This window comes from Gopherus flavomarginatus, chromosome 4 (assembly GCF_025201925.1).
Source record: "Gopherus flavomarginatus isolate rGopFla2 chromosome 4, rGopFla2.mat.asm, whole genome shotgun sequence".
NCBI classification, from domain to species: Eukaryota; Metazoa; Chordata; order Testudines; family Testudinidae; genus Gopherus; species Gopherus flavomarginatus.
Genome location: NC_066620.1, coordinates 177,328,196 through 177,345,898, shown reverse-complemented (window position 1 = coordinate 177,345,898; position 17,703 = coordinate 177,328,196). Strand labels below are relative to the sequence as shown.

Genomic DNA, 17,703 nt, shown 5'->3' with positions numbered 1-17,703 from the left:
TGGGTAGCAGTGTGTGAGGGATAGCAGCGACCATGGGATTGCACCAGTCTCTCCCACACAGGTGAGCAGGGAGTGGGCAGAGCCTTAGATCCTCTCCTTTCCCCCCCCAACATATGGACCATCACATGAGCTGAAGTACTGGGGAACATAATCTGCAACAGGCACAGGGCAGCTGCAGGTAATATCCTCCCCTGGAGTGAGAGGCGGGGGCGGGGCAAGAAACAAACTGAATCTGAGCCTCAGTCTGGTTCTCAGTCCACTCCTTGGACAGAAAAAATCTGCATTGCCTGTTGCTCAGGGCTTGTTGCAATACTATAATCTATCCTAAAGCAGGGTGCTACTCAGTGCTAGTATAAAGGTGGCAGAATAAGATTCCAAGGGGTTTTCTGGTGGTTGAATTATGTATAAAGTATCTCTGAAAAATGTTTACTCCCTGGCATTCAAGTGAATAGCAATGCTCCCTTTTGATTTTAATGGGATCAAGATAGGACCTTGGATACTGAAACCTTAGGTCTCATACTTTGTGTGCATGTATTGCTAAGGAAATCTTTTCCTCATTTTAATTCATTCCACCTATGGTCTTAAGGATTTTGTTGTATTCCTGAATTTATTAATATGGTTTTATTTTGTAGCCCTTGGTTTTTCCTTTATATTAGATATTTGTTATTAAATCCAAATATCAATAAAACAATTAATGAAAACTTTGATTCATTCTTCATATACTCTCGCTATAGGACTCCCACTGTTGAAAAAAGCTGCCCCAGTATGAGTACCTACTTAAAGTCACCCTTCATAGACACTGTCTTTGTAACATGAATCTTGTTTTAATACACAGGATCCATGGTTCCTAATTATGGCCTTACATGGAGAACAAACTGTGCCTGGAATTCTTATTTTCTCTCTCCAGAAATTTCTACTTTAGAGATACTAAAAAATACAATGAAACAAAACCAAACAAACCCCAAACTCTGTGCAGCAAGATTTATATCTCAGGGGGAGTTCTGTAGTTGGGTGAACAAGCCTCACAATTAGTCATTAACCAGGCCATGTTCAATAGCTGGAGTAGACACAATGGTGTTTTTGACATTCACATACTTGGTGTGGGCAGATTCTTCCCTTTCCACCCCTGCTCCCTACAACCTTTCTTATAGCCTTACAGGCTGTCTCACAGTAGTCATTCTACAGCTCACATGCACAGCACTCTCTAAGGGGCAGGCTTGCTTGGAAAATAATTTGCCTCTTTTCTTTCATGAATTAGATAGGGTATACTTACTAGCTCATAACTATTGCACCCTTAGCAATAAAGAATCTTGGTATGACTGCAGCTGTGATTCCCTCTCTGTTTTAAAGGGCTGCTGTATAAAATATGGTCTGTGCCGTTATCAAGTTTGTAGAAATGGCTGTTTTGATGGAGATGGAAAACGTGGCAGTTTAATATGTAATGGCTTTTGCAGGGGACAGTCCTGTAGCTGAGTGTCTGGTTGCCCCTCACAGTTTTGGAGACACTTGTACAGCTCCTGTTTCTGTGGTCTTCTGTTGTACAAGTAAGGTTTTTTGGATGAGATTTTTTATGAAGTGCTCACATGCTTTATTTGCCTAGAATCAATGAGGGATTTTCCTGTGCTGGAAACTCACACAGGGCACTGTTTGCATACTCGTAGCTGAAAAATTGTGGTATATTTATACCTTTCAGCCAAAGTTATGCCAAAATTAGAGAGCTTTCTCTAGATTAAACATTCATTAAGCTGTACTGCTGGGTAGCGTGAGGACTCACCAGTGATAATCCTGACATAGTCACGAGAGGGAATTGGTCCACAGAAAGCAATGGTGACTTTCTTTCAGTGCTTTTTGGGCAAGACTTGAAATGGCTGGGGTTTTTGTTACCCTGCCAAGTAGCACTTACTGCTGTCAGGGTTTTAGTCTTGTCAATAACTAACCTCTTTGTGAAAAGGTCTGATTTCCTGGTAGTCTTCATAAAACCATAAGGCCTGAGGGCCAAGTGCTCAGCACCTCTGAAATTTAGGCCACACTGGGTGTCTTTCATGGTCAAATCCTAGAGCTTTCGATTTGAAATGGGGTTGGAATCCCTACCTTGTTGCCTTGTGATAGGAGGCTATCCTTGGAGATCATCCCAGCATCCTATTGCTTTAAACCAGAGGTTCTTAAACTTGCACCATGACCCCCTTCTGACAATAAAAATTACTACGCAGCCCCAAGACGGGGGACTGAAGCCTGAGCTCTCCTGCCCCGGGGCTGGGAGGTGTGAGAGCCAAAGCTGAATCCTAAGGGCTTCAGCCCTGCCATCCAGGCTGAAGCTGAAGCCTGGGCCTTGCTGCCCAGGGTAGGGGGCTTGGGTTTCGCTTTCGGCCCTGGGCCTGAGCAAGTCTAATGCCAGCCCTCATGACCTCATTAAAATGGGTTCATGACCCACTTTGGGGTCCTGACGCACAGTTTAAGACCTGCTGCTTTAAACTATCTTGATAGCTTTCTGGCTCCACCTTCCTGTCAAATGGCTCTGCTTGCATTGACAGAGAACTCATTGTCTTGGGATGTCCAGACAACAGAGCAAAGAAAGCTTGCTGTCCTTAGCCCTTTTATTTTATTTTAGTTATGTACAGTATATAGGGTGACCAGATGTCTCGATTTTATGGAGACAGTCATAATATTTGAGGCTTTTTCTGATATAGGCTCTTATTACCCTCCCACTCTCTGTCCTGATTTTTCACACTTGCTTTCTGGTCACCCTAACAGTATGGCTTATGGTTTTGCCACCTGTGGATCCTTAAAGAGTGTTCTACAACTATAGATGGTTTGGCCTTAGGTAAGTGGGAAGGGAATTGTTTGCTTTGCTTTGCGAGAGAGTCATCTGAACCCAAAATACAATCAATCTCTCTCTCTCTCTCTCTCTCTCTCTCTCTCTCTCTCTCTCTCTCTCTCATGACTATGGATGGAACATCAGTCTTTGCATTGAAAATCTAAATTGCACGGGAACATAAAACAAAATTTCTGATGTCTGGAAAGAAAAGTCAAATATATCTATCGGGAGTCATAAGATATTCTACCATGAGCAGCTGCATTTTCTATGGATAATTGCAGGTTCCAGTGGGTAATGTACTAGCCTAGGATTTGGGAGACCTGAATCCAAGTCCCTGCTCTGCCACAGGCTTCCTGTGTGACTTTGGGCAAGTCACTGGGTCTCTTTGTATCTCTGTACAATGGTGCACTTCCTACCTCACAAGAGTGTTGTGCGGGATTAAAGATCGCAAGGTACTCAATATCAAGGCAAAGGGGACTATATTAAGCATCTTAGTTAAGTAGAATGTTGTTTTAGCTGTGTTGGTCCCAAGATATTGGAGAGAGGAGGTGTGAGAGGTAATATTACCTCACCCACCTTGTCTCTTAGATAAATAGAGACCACTATACATTCCAACGAGAAATATTGTTGGGGAGGGATAGCTCAGTGGTTTGGGTATTGGCCTGCTAAACCCAAGGTTGTGAGTTCAACCCTTGAGGGAACCACTTAGGGATTTGGGGCAAAAATTGGTCCTGCTAGTGAAGGCAGGGGGCTGGACTCAATGACCTTTCAAGATCCCTTCCAGTTCTAGGAGATTGGTATATTTATTATTATTATTAATTTATTTATTATTATCAAAATGGCAGTGGTATTAAAAACTTCCTCAGCTTAGTTCTTTACATTTTGACTATTTTTTGGCTGTGAAGACACAAATCGTTTAAAAAGCGATTGTAGCCACTGGAATGAAGCTGTATGTGTACTATATATGGAAAAGAACATACAGTAATGTATTGGAGGCCTTCTAGTTAGCATTTGTGGATATTTGACAAAAAAAAATCTAGATACACAGAGTTTACCTTCAGGACATAACTAGTTTATTACGTGTTTCATCTTTGGAAATGTGAGTTCCAGTTATTACTCAAGCTTAAAAAGAAATGGAAAAATAACCCTATCAAGTAACCATAACTGTTCCTGTATTTCCAATAGTAATTTTAGTGGGGAAAAATGCTTTCCCGACAATGCCATTTGAAAGTTTTAGAAGTAGGGCATGCCTTTCTGTTTTATGGAAATCTATGGGAGCGAGAGAGGTTTGAGGAGAGACAGAGTGGGGGAAATGTTTCCTTTATATTTTAAGGGAAAACACACTTCCTTCTTAATGGATAGATGTTGTGTATGGATGTCAAACTTTTTCAGCCTTAAGCACCAAATGACTTCGTAAATATCTATGACTTGATTGAGAATCAGTAATGATGGGTAAAACACAAAGCAACTGAGAAGTCTTTCTTTCTTTCATGTAGAAATGTGAATGCTTATCTGAATACTTTGGGACTGCCAGCTGCCTCTCTCCTAAATCTATAACAGTATGGAAAGTATATTCAGGAACATTTTGTGCACACCAGCGAGGTCTGCACGTACCAAGTAATGCGCAACATGTTAGTGCACTTTAGAAATCTCACCCCTATAACTGCGCTACCTCACCATGTAGAAAAGCCCTTTGACTTTCCATACTTTTATAAACTCTGAAGACTTTCCAACTCCTTGCATTGTGGGATGGTATGGCCCCAAATCCTGTGAAATCCTTTCCACTCTCACTGCTTTCTTGAATGAACTAGAAATGGGCCACTTGGGACTGGGACTCAAGAAACCTGGGTTTCCATCCTGACTCTGACACTGACTTGCTGTGTAATCTTGGGAAAGTCATTTCATCCCTCTCTGCCTTTGCTTCCCTTCTTCCCTTTTGACTGTCTTATCTGTTTAGACTGGAAGCTCTCTAGAGCAGAGCTGTCTCTTGCCATAGTATCTAGGACAATGAAGCCCAGTTGGGCCCTCTAAGTGTTGTTATAATACAAACAATAATAATTGATAATGTGGGGAGAGAGAAAAGGCTTTCTCATATTCTGGGATTTTTCTCTTCCATGGTACACTCTGGGTCAAAATGTGGGGGTGATCCAGAGAATCTTATTACACTTAAGTCATTGAGAATATTAGGCCCACTGGAATGCACAGTGGTTGTATTGCACAAGAGAGAAGGGGAGGGGAGGGTGATCAGGTTGCCTTTAGAAGCTCAGGCTGGAAGTGGGCTGCCCAGACACCCTTCTTGTTCCACTCCTTTCCTAAAGGTAGGTAGAGGTGGGCCTTAATCAACACTTTCCAGAAAAATTGAGTTTAAAAGGTGTGGTTTTTTTTTTTTTTGTTAGAACTTTATAAACCGAACCATTTTTTTTCTGGTCCTTTCTAAAAGTCAACAACTTGAACAAAAACTAGGGAAAGACAGTCAAAGTAGTAAAATACAATGGTAGTTACTTCTCAAGGTGAACAAAGGCAGCCTTATCTGGCACCGCAAATTATTACTGCAAGGTCAGCATAAGTTAGTTATTTGTTGCAAGGGAAAAGATACATCAATGTGGTGTTTGCTAACAAGCAAGTTAACTCCATGGTGTCAGGACTGGTGATTTCTGGATGTTAACTGTCAAATGGAAAATGAATTGTCATGACCTACGAGTATTTTAGAACTCCTGACCTGTGATGGGAGAAAGGAGTTTTACAAAAGGGCTCAGCACCCATAATTTAGGGGCAGATTTTCAAAGCATGTAGGCACTGAAATATGCTCAGTTTATCAAATGAACTTGTGTTACAGTGGGAGCTAGTGGGTACTAGGCCCTTTTGAAAATCTGGCTCTTGTTTAGGTGCCCAAACGAGAGCTGAGTTCTTCAGAAAATCTGACCCCAATTGTGGATGCTGAGCACAAGAAAATCAGGCTCCAGAGTCTTTTGAAAATAGGGCCCCTGCTCTCTCTCTCTTGTCCCAAGACGTTAACAATGGTATTAGATAGTTAAAGTATGAGACTCTGATAGATAAAAAAGCAGACTTGCTAAATCTGGAAACAATGCTTACCTTTTAAAAATGCGCTTTCTTGCAGGGGTATTCGTTCTGTTAAAGGAACAGAAAATTAGTGGGCACAGCAGTATGGAGGCAGAGGATTTCCCTCCCCCGCCACCTGAAGGTAACTGTAATATTCCAGCTTTTTAGTTACTCACAGTGTAACCGATGTATCCCCTCCCCACTAACCACTCCCAAAAATCTTTAGTCAATTTGATCTTTTTTCGAGGTGTTTTTGTTGTATGTTTTGGCGTTATCCTTATGAACACCTTTTGTGTTTGTTCTTTAACCATTATTCCTCAGCTGTTCTTCAGGGGTTATATATATTTAAGACCTAATTGTTGGTGCATTGTCAGAGATTCTTTCCAATGATTTCTGTGAGCACTGGATCAAGCATGAAGTGTCATTTTTAACAGTCTCCTCATTGCTATGAATTTCTTCATCCATTGATCTGATTTCTGAGCTCTGCCAGTTACTGTCTCCAATATGAGGTGTTAAAAGCTGATTAGACTGATACACAATTATTATATACTCAGAAATGTCCTCTTTGGGGACCATCACCTTGTTGTGGTGAAGCGGCTTGCATGTTCCAGTGATCCTTGGAGCTAAGTTGTTGGGAGCTTCATGTTCCTGGTAGGGTCTCCCAAGGCAAACAGGTTTATCATAGAAGATTAGGCTTGGAAGAGACCTCAGGAGGTCCCAGACAAAGCACGGTCCAATCCCCCAAGTCCTCAATGGTGGATCAGGCAGAAGAGGGTCCTCGGCTCTCAACAGCTGTGAAAGTGGATGAGGGCAGTAGCAAGTGGATATCCACAGTCATCTTGGTCTTTCCCTGCCACTGGGCCCCAGTCCTCCAACTTGTCATGACTGCTGATGATAGCTCATCTCAATTGATTAGACTCTTCCTGTTGGTATGCGTACTTCCACCTTTTCGTGTTCTCTGTATGTATAACTATCTCCTGTCTGTGTGTTCCATTCTATGCATCTGAAGAAGTGAGCTGTAGCTCATGAAAGCTCATGCTGAAATAAATTTGTTAGTCTCTAAGGTGCCACAAGTACTCCTGTTCTTTTTAAGGAGATATAGTGACCTGTGCCTCAGGGAGAGAATGCATGTGTTATAGGATGTTGGTTTTACTTATGCCTGGGATCATGGGATATTTCCCCTGCAAAGTGTTCATAGCAGGAGAAAGTCATGAATTTGGGTGCTGGGAGGGTTATGTCAGAGTTCCTTTTGGATGCCGATCTAAATATTGATGATGGTTAATTGAAACAAAGAAACTCAAATAAAAAGTCAACTTTAAGCAATTGGGCCAAAATTTTCAAATTTTGGGAGCTGAATGTTAGGAACCTAAAGCCATATTTAGGCACCTGAATGAAGTTGACCTGACTCTCGGAGAGGCTGAAGAATGACAGCCCCTGTAGAATGTATTTGGTAGTTGTGAGTGCTCAGGCCCCTCCTTTAAGGTCTCTAAATGAAGATGCAGGTGTCTAACTAAAGTGTGTGATTCTGGCTTCTGTCCTTGGCAGCCAGGATACTGGGCTAGATGGACCATGGGTCTGATGCGCTCCTACATATTCATCCATAAACAAAACCTTGTGATTTTTAATGCTAAAGACCCTTGTAAAATGTTGGCCTTATTTCCTTACCTCTCTTTCTTCCCCTTTTCTATACTGGGATCTTTAGGGTGGCATTTTTGCTCCTCCTACCCTCTTGTTCCATACTAACCTTGCTATGTTTTTGCTCTGCCCCATCAAAACACACATGATTTCTCTCCTGTTCACATTGTAGCTACTAGGATAGCATGACTCGAATATCCTGGTGCAGAGCAAGGAGGTGGGCTCTCAAGATGTTCCCTACCGAGATGTATGGGGAGGAACTGAAGTCTATGCTCAGCAAAGTGGATATCTGTCCCCTTCCCTCTGCTGATTAGTTGGGGAGGTGGCTAAGTCCCCTGCCCAAACTCATGTGTCTGAGAGGTGGAGGTAAGGCCTGTGCTCAATGTTTAAGCCCCTCTCTCTGACTCTGGATGGACATAAACACACAGCAGCAGCACAAAGGGAGCTAGGGACATTTAACAGATGAGCACATTGCTAGGATGCCCAGCAGGGGTGGCACTGAAATCCACACTCTGCACTGACTCCAGTGGCCTCTGGTACATTGTGGTATTCTTTCTCAGAGGATGCACAGCCATCTTAAAGTCCTGAACTGTGGTCTAAAGGCCAAATGGTTACAGGAGAGGAAAAAAATCTCATTAAGTCAATAGATATTACTCAGCATCTCTGTCTGCCACACCCACAAATTGCAGCCTGAGATTTAAAAGTTATCTGGACTCTTTCCTGTTGATGGAAGGCAGCGTGATCTGCAGTGCAAGGCCGGGCATCAGGTGTCTCAAATTCTATTCTTGGCTCTGCCCCTGACTTCCTGTGTGGCCCTGGACAAGTAACTTCACCATGTCTCTCCTCCTCAACATCTCCACATGTAAAATAGGTTAACAGTATTCTCCCCATCTTCCTCATGGGGGTGATATGAGGATGAATTAAAGTTTGTATAGTTGTCATGTCAGTGCTGTCATAAATAGATAAGTAAGAGTTAATAGAACAGAAGTGCTTCATATCTCTTTGCATGGAAAGGGTTAACAAGAACAGTGAGCCTGGCTGTCACCTGACCAGAGGACCAGTCAGAGGACAGGATACTTTCAAATCTTGAGGGAGGGAAGTTTGTGTGTGTGCTGTTAGAATTTGGTTGTTGTTCACTCTGGGGGCTCAGAGGGATCAGATGTGCAACCAGGTTTCTCTCCAATCTCCCTGATACAGGTTCTTATAGATTCAAAATAGTGAGTACTAGGTAGATAAAGCGAGTAGGCTTATGTTTGTTTTCTTTATTTGCAAATGGTGTATTTGGCTGAAAGGAGTTCAAATTGGTATTTTGCTGAAAAGATTTTAATTTGTACTTGAATACTTAGGCTGGGAAGATATTCCCAGTGTCTATAGCTAAAAGACCCTGTACCTATTCCATTTTAAATTTACAAAGCTATTTTTTACTATTTTTCTCTCTTTAATTAAAAGTTTCTTGTTTAAGAGCCTGATTGTTTTTTGATTTTTTTTATTCTGGTGTGAGGCCCCAGGGGACTGGGTCTGGATCCACCAGGGAATTGGTGGGGAGAAAGGAGGGAAGGGGGAGAGAGAGGTTAATTTCTCTCTGTGTTAGGATTACTTTCTCTCTCAGGGAAAATCTGGGAGGGGGAGAGAGAAGGACGGGGGGAAGATAAATTTTCCTCTCTGTTTAAAGATTCAAGGAGTTTGAATCACAGTAATCTTCCAGGGTAACCCAGGGAGGGGAAGTCTGGGAGAGGCAACGGTGAGGGAAAGAGTTTACTTTCCTTGTGTTAAGATCCAAAGGGTTTGGGTCTTGGGGGGTCCCCGGGCAAGGTTTTGTGGGGACCAGAGTGTACCAGGCACTGGAATTCCTGGTTGGTGGCAGTGCTACGGGTTCTAGGCTGGTAACTGAGCTTAGAGGAATTCATGCTGGTACCCCATCTTTTGGACGCTAAGGTTCAGAGTGGGGAATTATACCATAAGTGCGAAGTATGATTATAATCTTAAGGTTTGTCTACTTGGTGCAACTAATGCACCAGAAGGGTGTAAATTCTAGGGTTCATTAGCATGTCACACATTAACTGCCTTGTGTGGACCCTGCTGGTGTGTGCTACAAATTCCCTAATGCATGTTAATGTTGTACTGTTTGAAGCAAGACTACATTAACGCCGCTTAGGGAACTTTTAGTGCATGCCAATAGGGTCCACCTGGGCCAGTTAATGTACAGCACACTATTGCACATTAGAATTTACACACTTCTGGTGTGGATTAATGTATCGTGTGGAGAAATCCTTACATAGAGTGGGTGGTAACTCTGTCCCAACTGAAGTGTATTATAGGCATATTTAAGAGGCAGCTGAGGTCTACAGGAGGAACAATAGCTGGGAAAGCGGTGCATGTGTTTCCTTCATCTCCTTCTCACTTTATTGTGTTCAGGCCACATGTAGCAAACACATGCTGCTGAATTTTGTGTGTGTATGTAATACTGACATTCCATTCATGCAACAGTTTAATTTCATGGTGATAAGTTTACACCAGTTAACTCCCACAGAGCAAATGGAGGCATTGCAGAAAATTTTAAAAGATGATTGTTGTCATACTCCCTTACCCCTCCAAAGTGACTTGACTTTTAAGTGATTGTCCTTTCAGGCACAAACATCAGGAATTCCCCAGTGTTTATGTTTTTGTTTATGTTCAGTGGGCGTATGTAGCAGGAAGAGATTGAAAAAGAAAAATGAATTGCTTTATTTAAACAAAACAAAAAGAGGCAAACCCAAAAAACCTGGCACTTGTGAGCTCTGATAATGCCAGCCCATGTTCACTGCTTTCACATGTGTGAACACATACAAGAGATGGAACATTACTTTTAATATTCAGTGATTCTTTTGAGGCCTAATAATTTAAAAAAAATGAAGACTTCTGGCCTCCCCACCAGCAGAGAAAACACTTTAATGCTTAATATTTAAGGGTAAACGAAGGCCATGTACAATGCACTGTTATGTTTCTTATTAATTACTGTAGCAAAGTATGTGCTCCACACCCATCTGGACAGTGAAGGGACATGTTGTGGAATGCAGACACTGCAGTAGTTGCCAGGCCTGGAGGAAAGGCTTGCAGCCATAGAAACAGATGGACTGGTGGTTTCTGCGCACTGCATTTCTTCCTATAGCTGTGCTTTCTTCACTCTGACCAGCAAGGACTTGAGTCTGGTTGCTCTGATGCCATCTATTTTGTACTTGTTTATGGTACTCTGTTGAAAAGAGCATTACTTTTCCTACCACGCTGTCACAAAGGTTGTTTTTTCCTTCTGTCCACATGGTAACAGTCCTTTTTCCCCTGTAAAATGGGATCCCCTCTGCCACTTACCCTTCCCTCTGGGAGGAATTAGAGATACTTATTGGGACCCAGTTGAGAAGGAAAACTGGCCTGTCTGCTTCCTTAGCAGGAATGGGTACCAGAAAAACTGTTGCCTGCCTGAAGGAGAAAAATCATCTATTTAACAGACCTTTTTGGTGCGTTTTGTTTTGCCACCTTTTATTTGGTTGCTACCTCTTATTTCTGGGGTAAGGTAATATCCCTCATCAGTGCTAGATTCAGAACATATTGAAGTCAATGGGAGTCTTTGGATCAAGCCCTCAATGCTTTGCACTAATCAGTCATCCGAAAAGTAAATCCTCCTAAGGAAATAGTGTAGCTGCAGAGCAGCAAGATAGGCTGCTTAGTAGCAATTAGCCTTGTCAGATTGCTCTAAAATTTTTCTCTTCCTGTTGTATTATAACTCCAGAACCGTGCTTATATAGTGCATTATTTTGTTCCTTAAATATCTGTTTAAAACTGCATTGAAATTTCATGATGTTTAGTGTACAAACTCTCCAGTTGGATGTATCATTCGTCTGCATTTCCTTACTTCAACTGCTCTGTGGTATTGTAGTGAGCTTTTAAGCAGCTGCCACATTTTGCTTTAGAGATGGCTGTATGTCATTGCCAGATGAAGTGAATTCCATACTGTTTACAATACTCACGGTGAAATTAAAGGTGCTGTATAGATCTCATTATTCATTTACCTTGTTCAGTTCCAGTTGAATAATATGATGATATTTCTGGCAGCATCAAGAAGTATCTTATTAAACTTGTGTTGTGAATGATACTGAAATGAGGCAGTTAAACTGGAGTTTTCATAATATTGGTAAGAAAATCAATTGATATGTGTCTTGTGATTTGGCTTATCAAGGTTAGGAGCTGTGAGATAAGTGGGCCTACATTTCATGTTATAACAGAATAAGTCAGCATTACTATGCTTGCTTTGGGGGTTTTAATAAGATCATTGCTTAAATGAAACTGCAATTATACAGGGAATTTGTCTTTGGCAATGCTTCATTGTTTGTAAGAGGTGCCTGCCTGTTTTCAACAGACAGTTAGAAATGATGGTAAAATTAAGCTAAGAATGAGAACAGAATATGAATTGTAGTTATGAATAGTCCTTTGTTTCGGAAGCTGTTTGCAGCTTGTTGATGTCGGAATGCCATTTAGAATAGAAAAACTTAAAAGAACACATTACACTCAATAAATAACAGGAAAAATAAATCAGTTAAAGTAAGGATCCATTATTTAATTTAACAATAGGTTCAGAGTCTCTAAATAAGAGCAGTAAAAATATTTAGATCTGCAAATTCACGTCACCCCAATCATGTCTGTTTCCTCTAACCATGCATGTTAAGAAAGACAAAGAAATTTGCAAAGCAAAGATTTACTTCCAAATATATTTACAATATAATATTTACAACCCTCCCCCACTCCACCCCCTTTGAAAGAAGCCAGCAGACCAGTCACTGCTCATTTGTGACTAGGAAACTTGTCAGATACAGATGATTCATTAGTGTTGCAATAAGAGAGGCTATCTTGTCCGCTTTGCTGCTTCCTAATATCTCTCTTCTAAATTTCTTTAATCTGAGTAAATCTTCGTACTGCTCCATAATGTGCTATTGTTGCCTGACTGAACTTGAGTGAACTGAATATGATGGGACAAGTCCCAGAGATCTAAATTGAAATCTGTTTTGACTTCATGAGACGAAAGGGTGACTGATGGACACTAATATTGGGGAAAAAGAAGAACTCGTGTCTGGCCTGGGGAGAATTATAATTAATTGTTTTTGAAATGAAAAGGGAATATATTTTTAAAGGGAAATTGTATTGATTTGTGTATTCATGGGAGAATGTTAAAAGACATATCTGACATTTGAAATCCAACAGCCAAACCAGAGTACAGTAGAACCTTGATGTTATTAACCAAACTTATAGGAACCATTTTTCCTGACTGGAAAAAAAATCGCTTAACAGATATGCTGCTGCTGAAGAACAAATTGACATTCCTTCACATTCTGATGCCCTCAGAACACTGGGAATTGCTTTGCAATTGTTTCCAGGACATGAAGAAAGGATCCTGTGTTGAAAGATATGCACTGTACTTACTGTAATTTTAAGGTGTTCAATTTTATGAGCTTGTCTATTCTTATGAACTCAATCCACAATTATACCTCTACCTCAATATAACACTGTCCTTGGGAGCCAAAAAATCTTACCGCGTTATAGGTGAAACTGCGTTATATCGAACTTGCTTTGAACCACCGGAGTGTGCAGCCCTGCCACCCTGGAGCATTGCTTTACCGCGTTATATCCGAATTTGTGCTGTATCGGGTCGCGTTATATCGAGATAGAGGTGTAGTTGGTAAAAGGGGGAAGCTGAGCTTACTTCCCTCCAGTACTTTGGAGCACATGACCAGGACCGATTGGCAGGAGGCAGAGCAGATTGTTTTGCAATAGGCAGATATTTTTTCCTACTATACTGTAGGTCAAGGTCAATATTTCAGTATTCCATAACTAAATCTAGGACCACTCAAGTGGTGCTTTCCTTTTTCATTGTTTGTTTTTTTTTAATAGTTACAATGTTAACATTATTGTAAAGGCAGAACATACCTCCCTGCCTTGTGGGAAAGAGGAGAAGGTAACATTTTGCAATTTATTGGACACTTAGATGGCTAAGATGAGAAACAAACAAAACTTTGAGCATGATTAAAAGCAAAAGCAGAATTGAGAAGGCCGGTGGATGAAGTCTGAAAACATATCCCTTTTCCCCCCTCTTCCTTCCCAATTTCTGTGGCTTATCACCACAAAGCAATATTAAAAACTCTGGTAGATTCTATTCAGAGAGAAACTGGATATACTCCAGACCACTATCACTGCTTTTGAGGTCATTTCAAGCATGGTCTACCAAATTTGATTGCCTGGATAAACCAATGGAAGAATATACAGATACTTTTGAGAGCAGGTTGCAGTGTTGAAGAAACAGATTGAGAGGATATTGTCTTTACTAGGTGTTTTATAGCAGTGGTTTGGCACAACGTAATATTTTTTCTTCGTTTGCACTGGGATAATTTATAGGCAGAAGCTACATTTAAAAAAAATCTTTCGGAGAAAGAACAGGCTTTACAGGTGATAGTATCCAAAAAAATGAAACCTAAAGAGATGACACTTCTTGAACAACTACCTGCTTACACTTTCAGATGAATAGATCTGGCAAAGCCAACTGTATTAGTGTCCCTTAGTGATTCACAGTAATATTAAAGCTACTAAAAAAAGTACCATGTAGTCCTTGAATCAGCAAGATATTTAAGCGCTACCCACTTTTAAGCTACAAATAGTCCCATTTGAACTACTTGCTTAACGTTAAAGTACGTGCTTAGGTACTTGGCTAAATCAGTGCCATAAGGTATGTCTACACTGCAGTCAAGATATGGGATTGCAGCAAGTGTAGACATGCCCAGGATAGTTTTGATTTGAGCTAGCTCAAAGCTAGTTCAAGTAATAGCGGTGAAGCTGTGGTTGCACAGGTCACGGCATGGCCTCATCCTGCACACCGGGGACCCTGGGTACATGCTTGAGGCGCCACCACCTATGCTGCTGCAGCTTCACTGCTATTGTCACATGAGCTGACTTACTTGAGTTAGTAGAGAATTTTTCTTTAACTAGGTTTTGATTAAAGTGTGGGTGTACTGAAATCACACCTTCCAGCTACAGTATGGAGAGGAGCTTAGTGACTAGAGATGATTAGAAACTAGAATTTCCCTTCTGCAGGAAATTCTGAAATTTCAAAGTTTTTTTTTGTTCAGAATTAGAACAAACTGCTGCAATTCTGAAATTTCCTGGAAAATGCAAAATAAAATATTTGGAACCACTGAATAATTTAGCTTGGACTTTAATATGATATTAAAATACTAACCATATTGTATGAAATATATTGTATTATATTTAATATATATGTAAATATATTTAATTGTACTATATATAAAAGTTTAATTGAATTGATAGTCAAATGAGACACTCTTACGTTAACTAATTGTTTTACTTTATTGAAATGTTTTCATATATTTCAGAAATCTTCCTGTCAAAATTTCCCATCAAAAATTTCATTAAAATTGACAAGTTTTCACAAAATATTTAGATATTGACAAAACTGCATTTTCTGATGGGAAACGTTTTGTTGAAAAATTTCAGCCAGCTCTGTTGGAGACATAATTCATGTGAGAGCCTAAAAAATACAGGATCAAATTGTGGCCTCAGATTGGGGCCACAGTGTACTGGGAGGAGTTCAGGGAAGGACTGTGCCCAAAGGGATTCCCCTGAGTGGTTGAGTACCTAAGGGGTGGGAAAAGGGAAAATTTGTTGAGCGTGCCATTTGAAGGGAGTAGGTACCACCTTTTGGGACAATATGCAGAGGGGTGGCTGTCATAAACAGATAGGTAAGGGTTAATGTCTCTCTTACCTGTAAAGGGTTAACAAACAGGGACCCCAAATACCTGACCAGAGGACCAATCAGAAGACAAGATACTTTCAAATCTCATGGGAGGGAAGCCTTTGTTTGTGGGTTTTGGGTTTGGCTTTGTTCTCTCTGGGTCCTGGATGGGGCTAGAGGTGCAACCAGGTTTCTGCCAATCTCCCTGCTACAGTCTCTTATCTATTCAGAATTGTGAGTAAGAAAAGGCGGTCATAGTCTTTTAATTTTTTTTTTCATTTACATATGTGTACTTGCTGGAAGTAGCTTAAATTGTGTTTCTGCTGGAGAAAGTTTCTTTGTTGTTTATAAGTTGAAAGACCCTGTAACTGTTTACCATCTAAAGTGCAGAGATAAACCTTTTACTTTTTTCTTTCTTTCTTTCTTATTAAAAGTTTTGCTTTTAAGACTTGTTAAATTTTTTTCTCCTAGTTAAGGTTCAAGGGAATTGGTGGGGAGAAGGGAAGGATAAATTTTCTCTTTGTGTTATATTCACGCAGCTTGTATTGCCTCTGGGTGAGGGGGAAGGTAACACTCCTCTCGGTGTGGTGATTCAAAAAGTTGAATCAGGCGATCTCCTAGTGTTCCCAGGGCAGGAAGGAGCTGGGAGGAAGAAGGGAGGGAGGAGGGAATGGCTTATTTCCCTTTGTTGTGAGACTTAAGGAATCTGGGTCTTGGGGTCCCTTGGGGGGACCAGAGGGTATCAGGCCCTAAAAAATCCTGATTGGTGGCAGCCTATCAGATCTAAGCTGGTAATTAAGCTTAGGGGAATTCATGCTAGTACCCATATTTTGGACGCTAAGGTCCAGAATTGGGGATTATACTTGACAGTGGCTGTCATAGGTGGCCCTTGTGCATGGCATGCAAAGGGTTAGGATTCTCCTTTCATGCTCCTCCTTTTGCTTGCTCGCCTGTGTAAGGGTCATTCACAATCTTACCTCAGATTTCTGGCTTTGCGACTGAAGATTAAGATATAAAGAGCCCTAATTTTCTCTTATATTTACAACCTACAACTGTTCTGTGTATTCATATTGGAAAAACCTCAGTTAATCAATAAATATGGATATGATAACATCATGGTAAAATGAAGCAAAGTTCACCCAACAGTCATGGGGAGGGGGTAGGCGGGGGCCGCACAAAATTAGGGTATAGTCACAGCAGGGCTTCTAGCTACAGCCCTGCTATCTGGGTCTGACAGTAGGGACCTGAGTGCGGCTGAAGCTGAAGAAGTCGTGGAGGTCTGTTTAAAGTAAGGGAATCTGTGACCAAATTGTATCCTTATCAATAAACAAAATAATAAAAATCTGATATTGGAGAAAGGGCAGATATTAAAACAGGCCAGAGAACAAACATACTTTAACTCTTTAGTGTCTTAAAGTAATGTTCTTTCACTTAAGACCAGTTACTCCAACAATGGAGAAGGAGCTTGTTGAAGCAAGATGTGCATTTGGGGTAAAAGTATAAATGTAGTGGGCTTTTACCCTTCACACAGTTAGGCTGGGAGCATACAAAGACAGATGATTTGGGAAAACAGAATCTGCAATTTGTCTGTCAGCTTTAAAGCCAAGGGAGGATTTAGTATAAAGCTTCAGAAATTTAAAGACTTTGTGAAAGGACTAAACTCCTTGAAATAGATTTTCCTGAGTTTGCATAAATACCATGGCATACGCTTGTTGAAATGTAACAGAGCTGCAGCATCCTTGGGTAAAGAGAGTTACCCAAACACATTCAAATAAAAATGCTAAGAATGCTGATGCTATATCCAAGATAACAATAGCCTAGCATTTCTTCAAGTCTTCTTTTTAAATGGGAAGAAAAGAGAGAACCCTGCTTTAACACTTCTGTTATCTGGGATTTCATTTGACTATTGCTCTGAATTTGAACATGTTTCGGACACTTCTGTTAGTTTAAGAATGTGTTTCCAGGAAGCTTTTTTTAATGCAACGTGTCGAATCCAGAACATACACACAGCCCAAATGAGATGGCCTTAGGAAGAAGAGGAAAGAGAATCTTCCCTCACAGATCAGAGTAGCAATCAGGGCCGGCTCCAGGTGTTTGGGGCGGCAGCTCGGAGCTGGGTGGCACTTTCAGGTATTCGGCGGCAATTCGGCAGAGGGTCCCAAGTTCCCGCTTGGAGCGAAGGACCTCCCGCTGAATTGCTGCAAATCGCGATCGCGGCTTTTTTTTTTTTTTTTTGGCTGCTTGGGGTGGCAAAACCCCTGGAGCCGGCCCTGGTAGCAATGGAGCCACTGTTAGTGCATTCACAGGGCCATAATGCTCTTACAGCTGGTGCACTCCCTTCTGATGGGAGGAATGGCTTAGGTGGTGAAGATCAGTATGGTTGTAGATTCATTGGCTCCAGGGATTTGAGTAATTGAAATTTGAA

The 17,703-nt window shown here is 41.1% G+C and overlaps 1 protein-coding gene across 2 annotated transcripts in view; it reads left to right on the top strand.

Moving 5' to 3' along the window:
- ARHGEF10 (Rho guanine nucleotide exchange factor 10) overlaps positions 1–17,703 on the top strand; it is a 188,457-nt gene that overhangs the window by 21,804 nt on the left and 148,950 nt on the right. For both annotated transcript variants that reach the window (XM_050950620.1, XM_050950619.1), the window contains exon 2: positions 5,934–6,017. In XM_050950620.1, coding sequence (XP_050806577.1) covers positions 5,981–6,017 — 37 coding nt within the window. In that variant the 5' untranslated portion in view covers positions 5,934–5,980. The remainder of the gene's footprint in view (positions 1–5,933; positions 6,018–17,703) is intronic.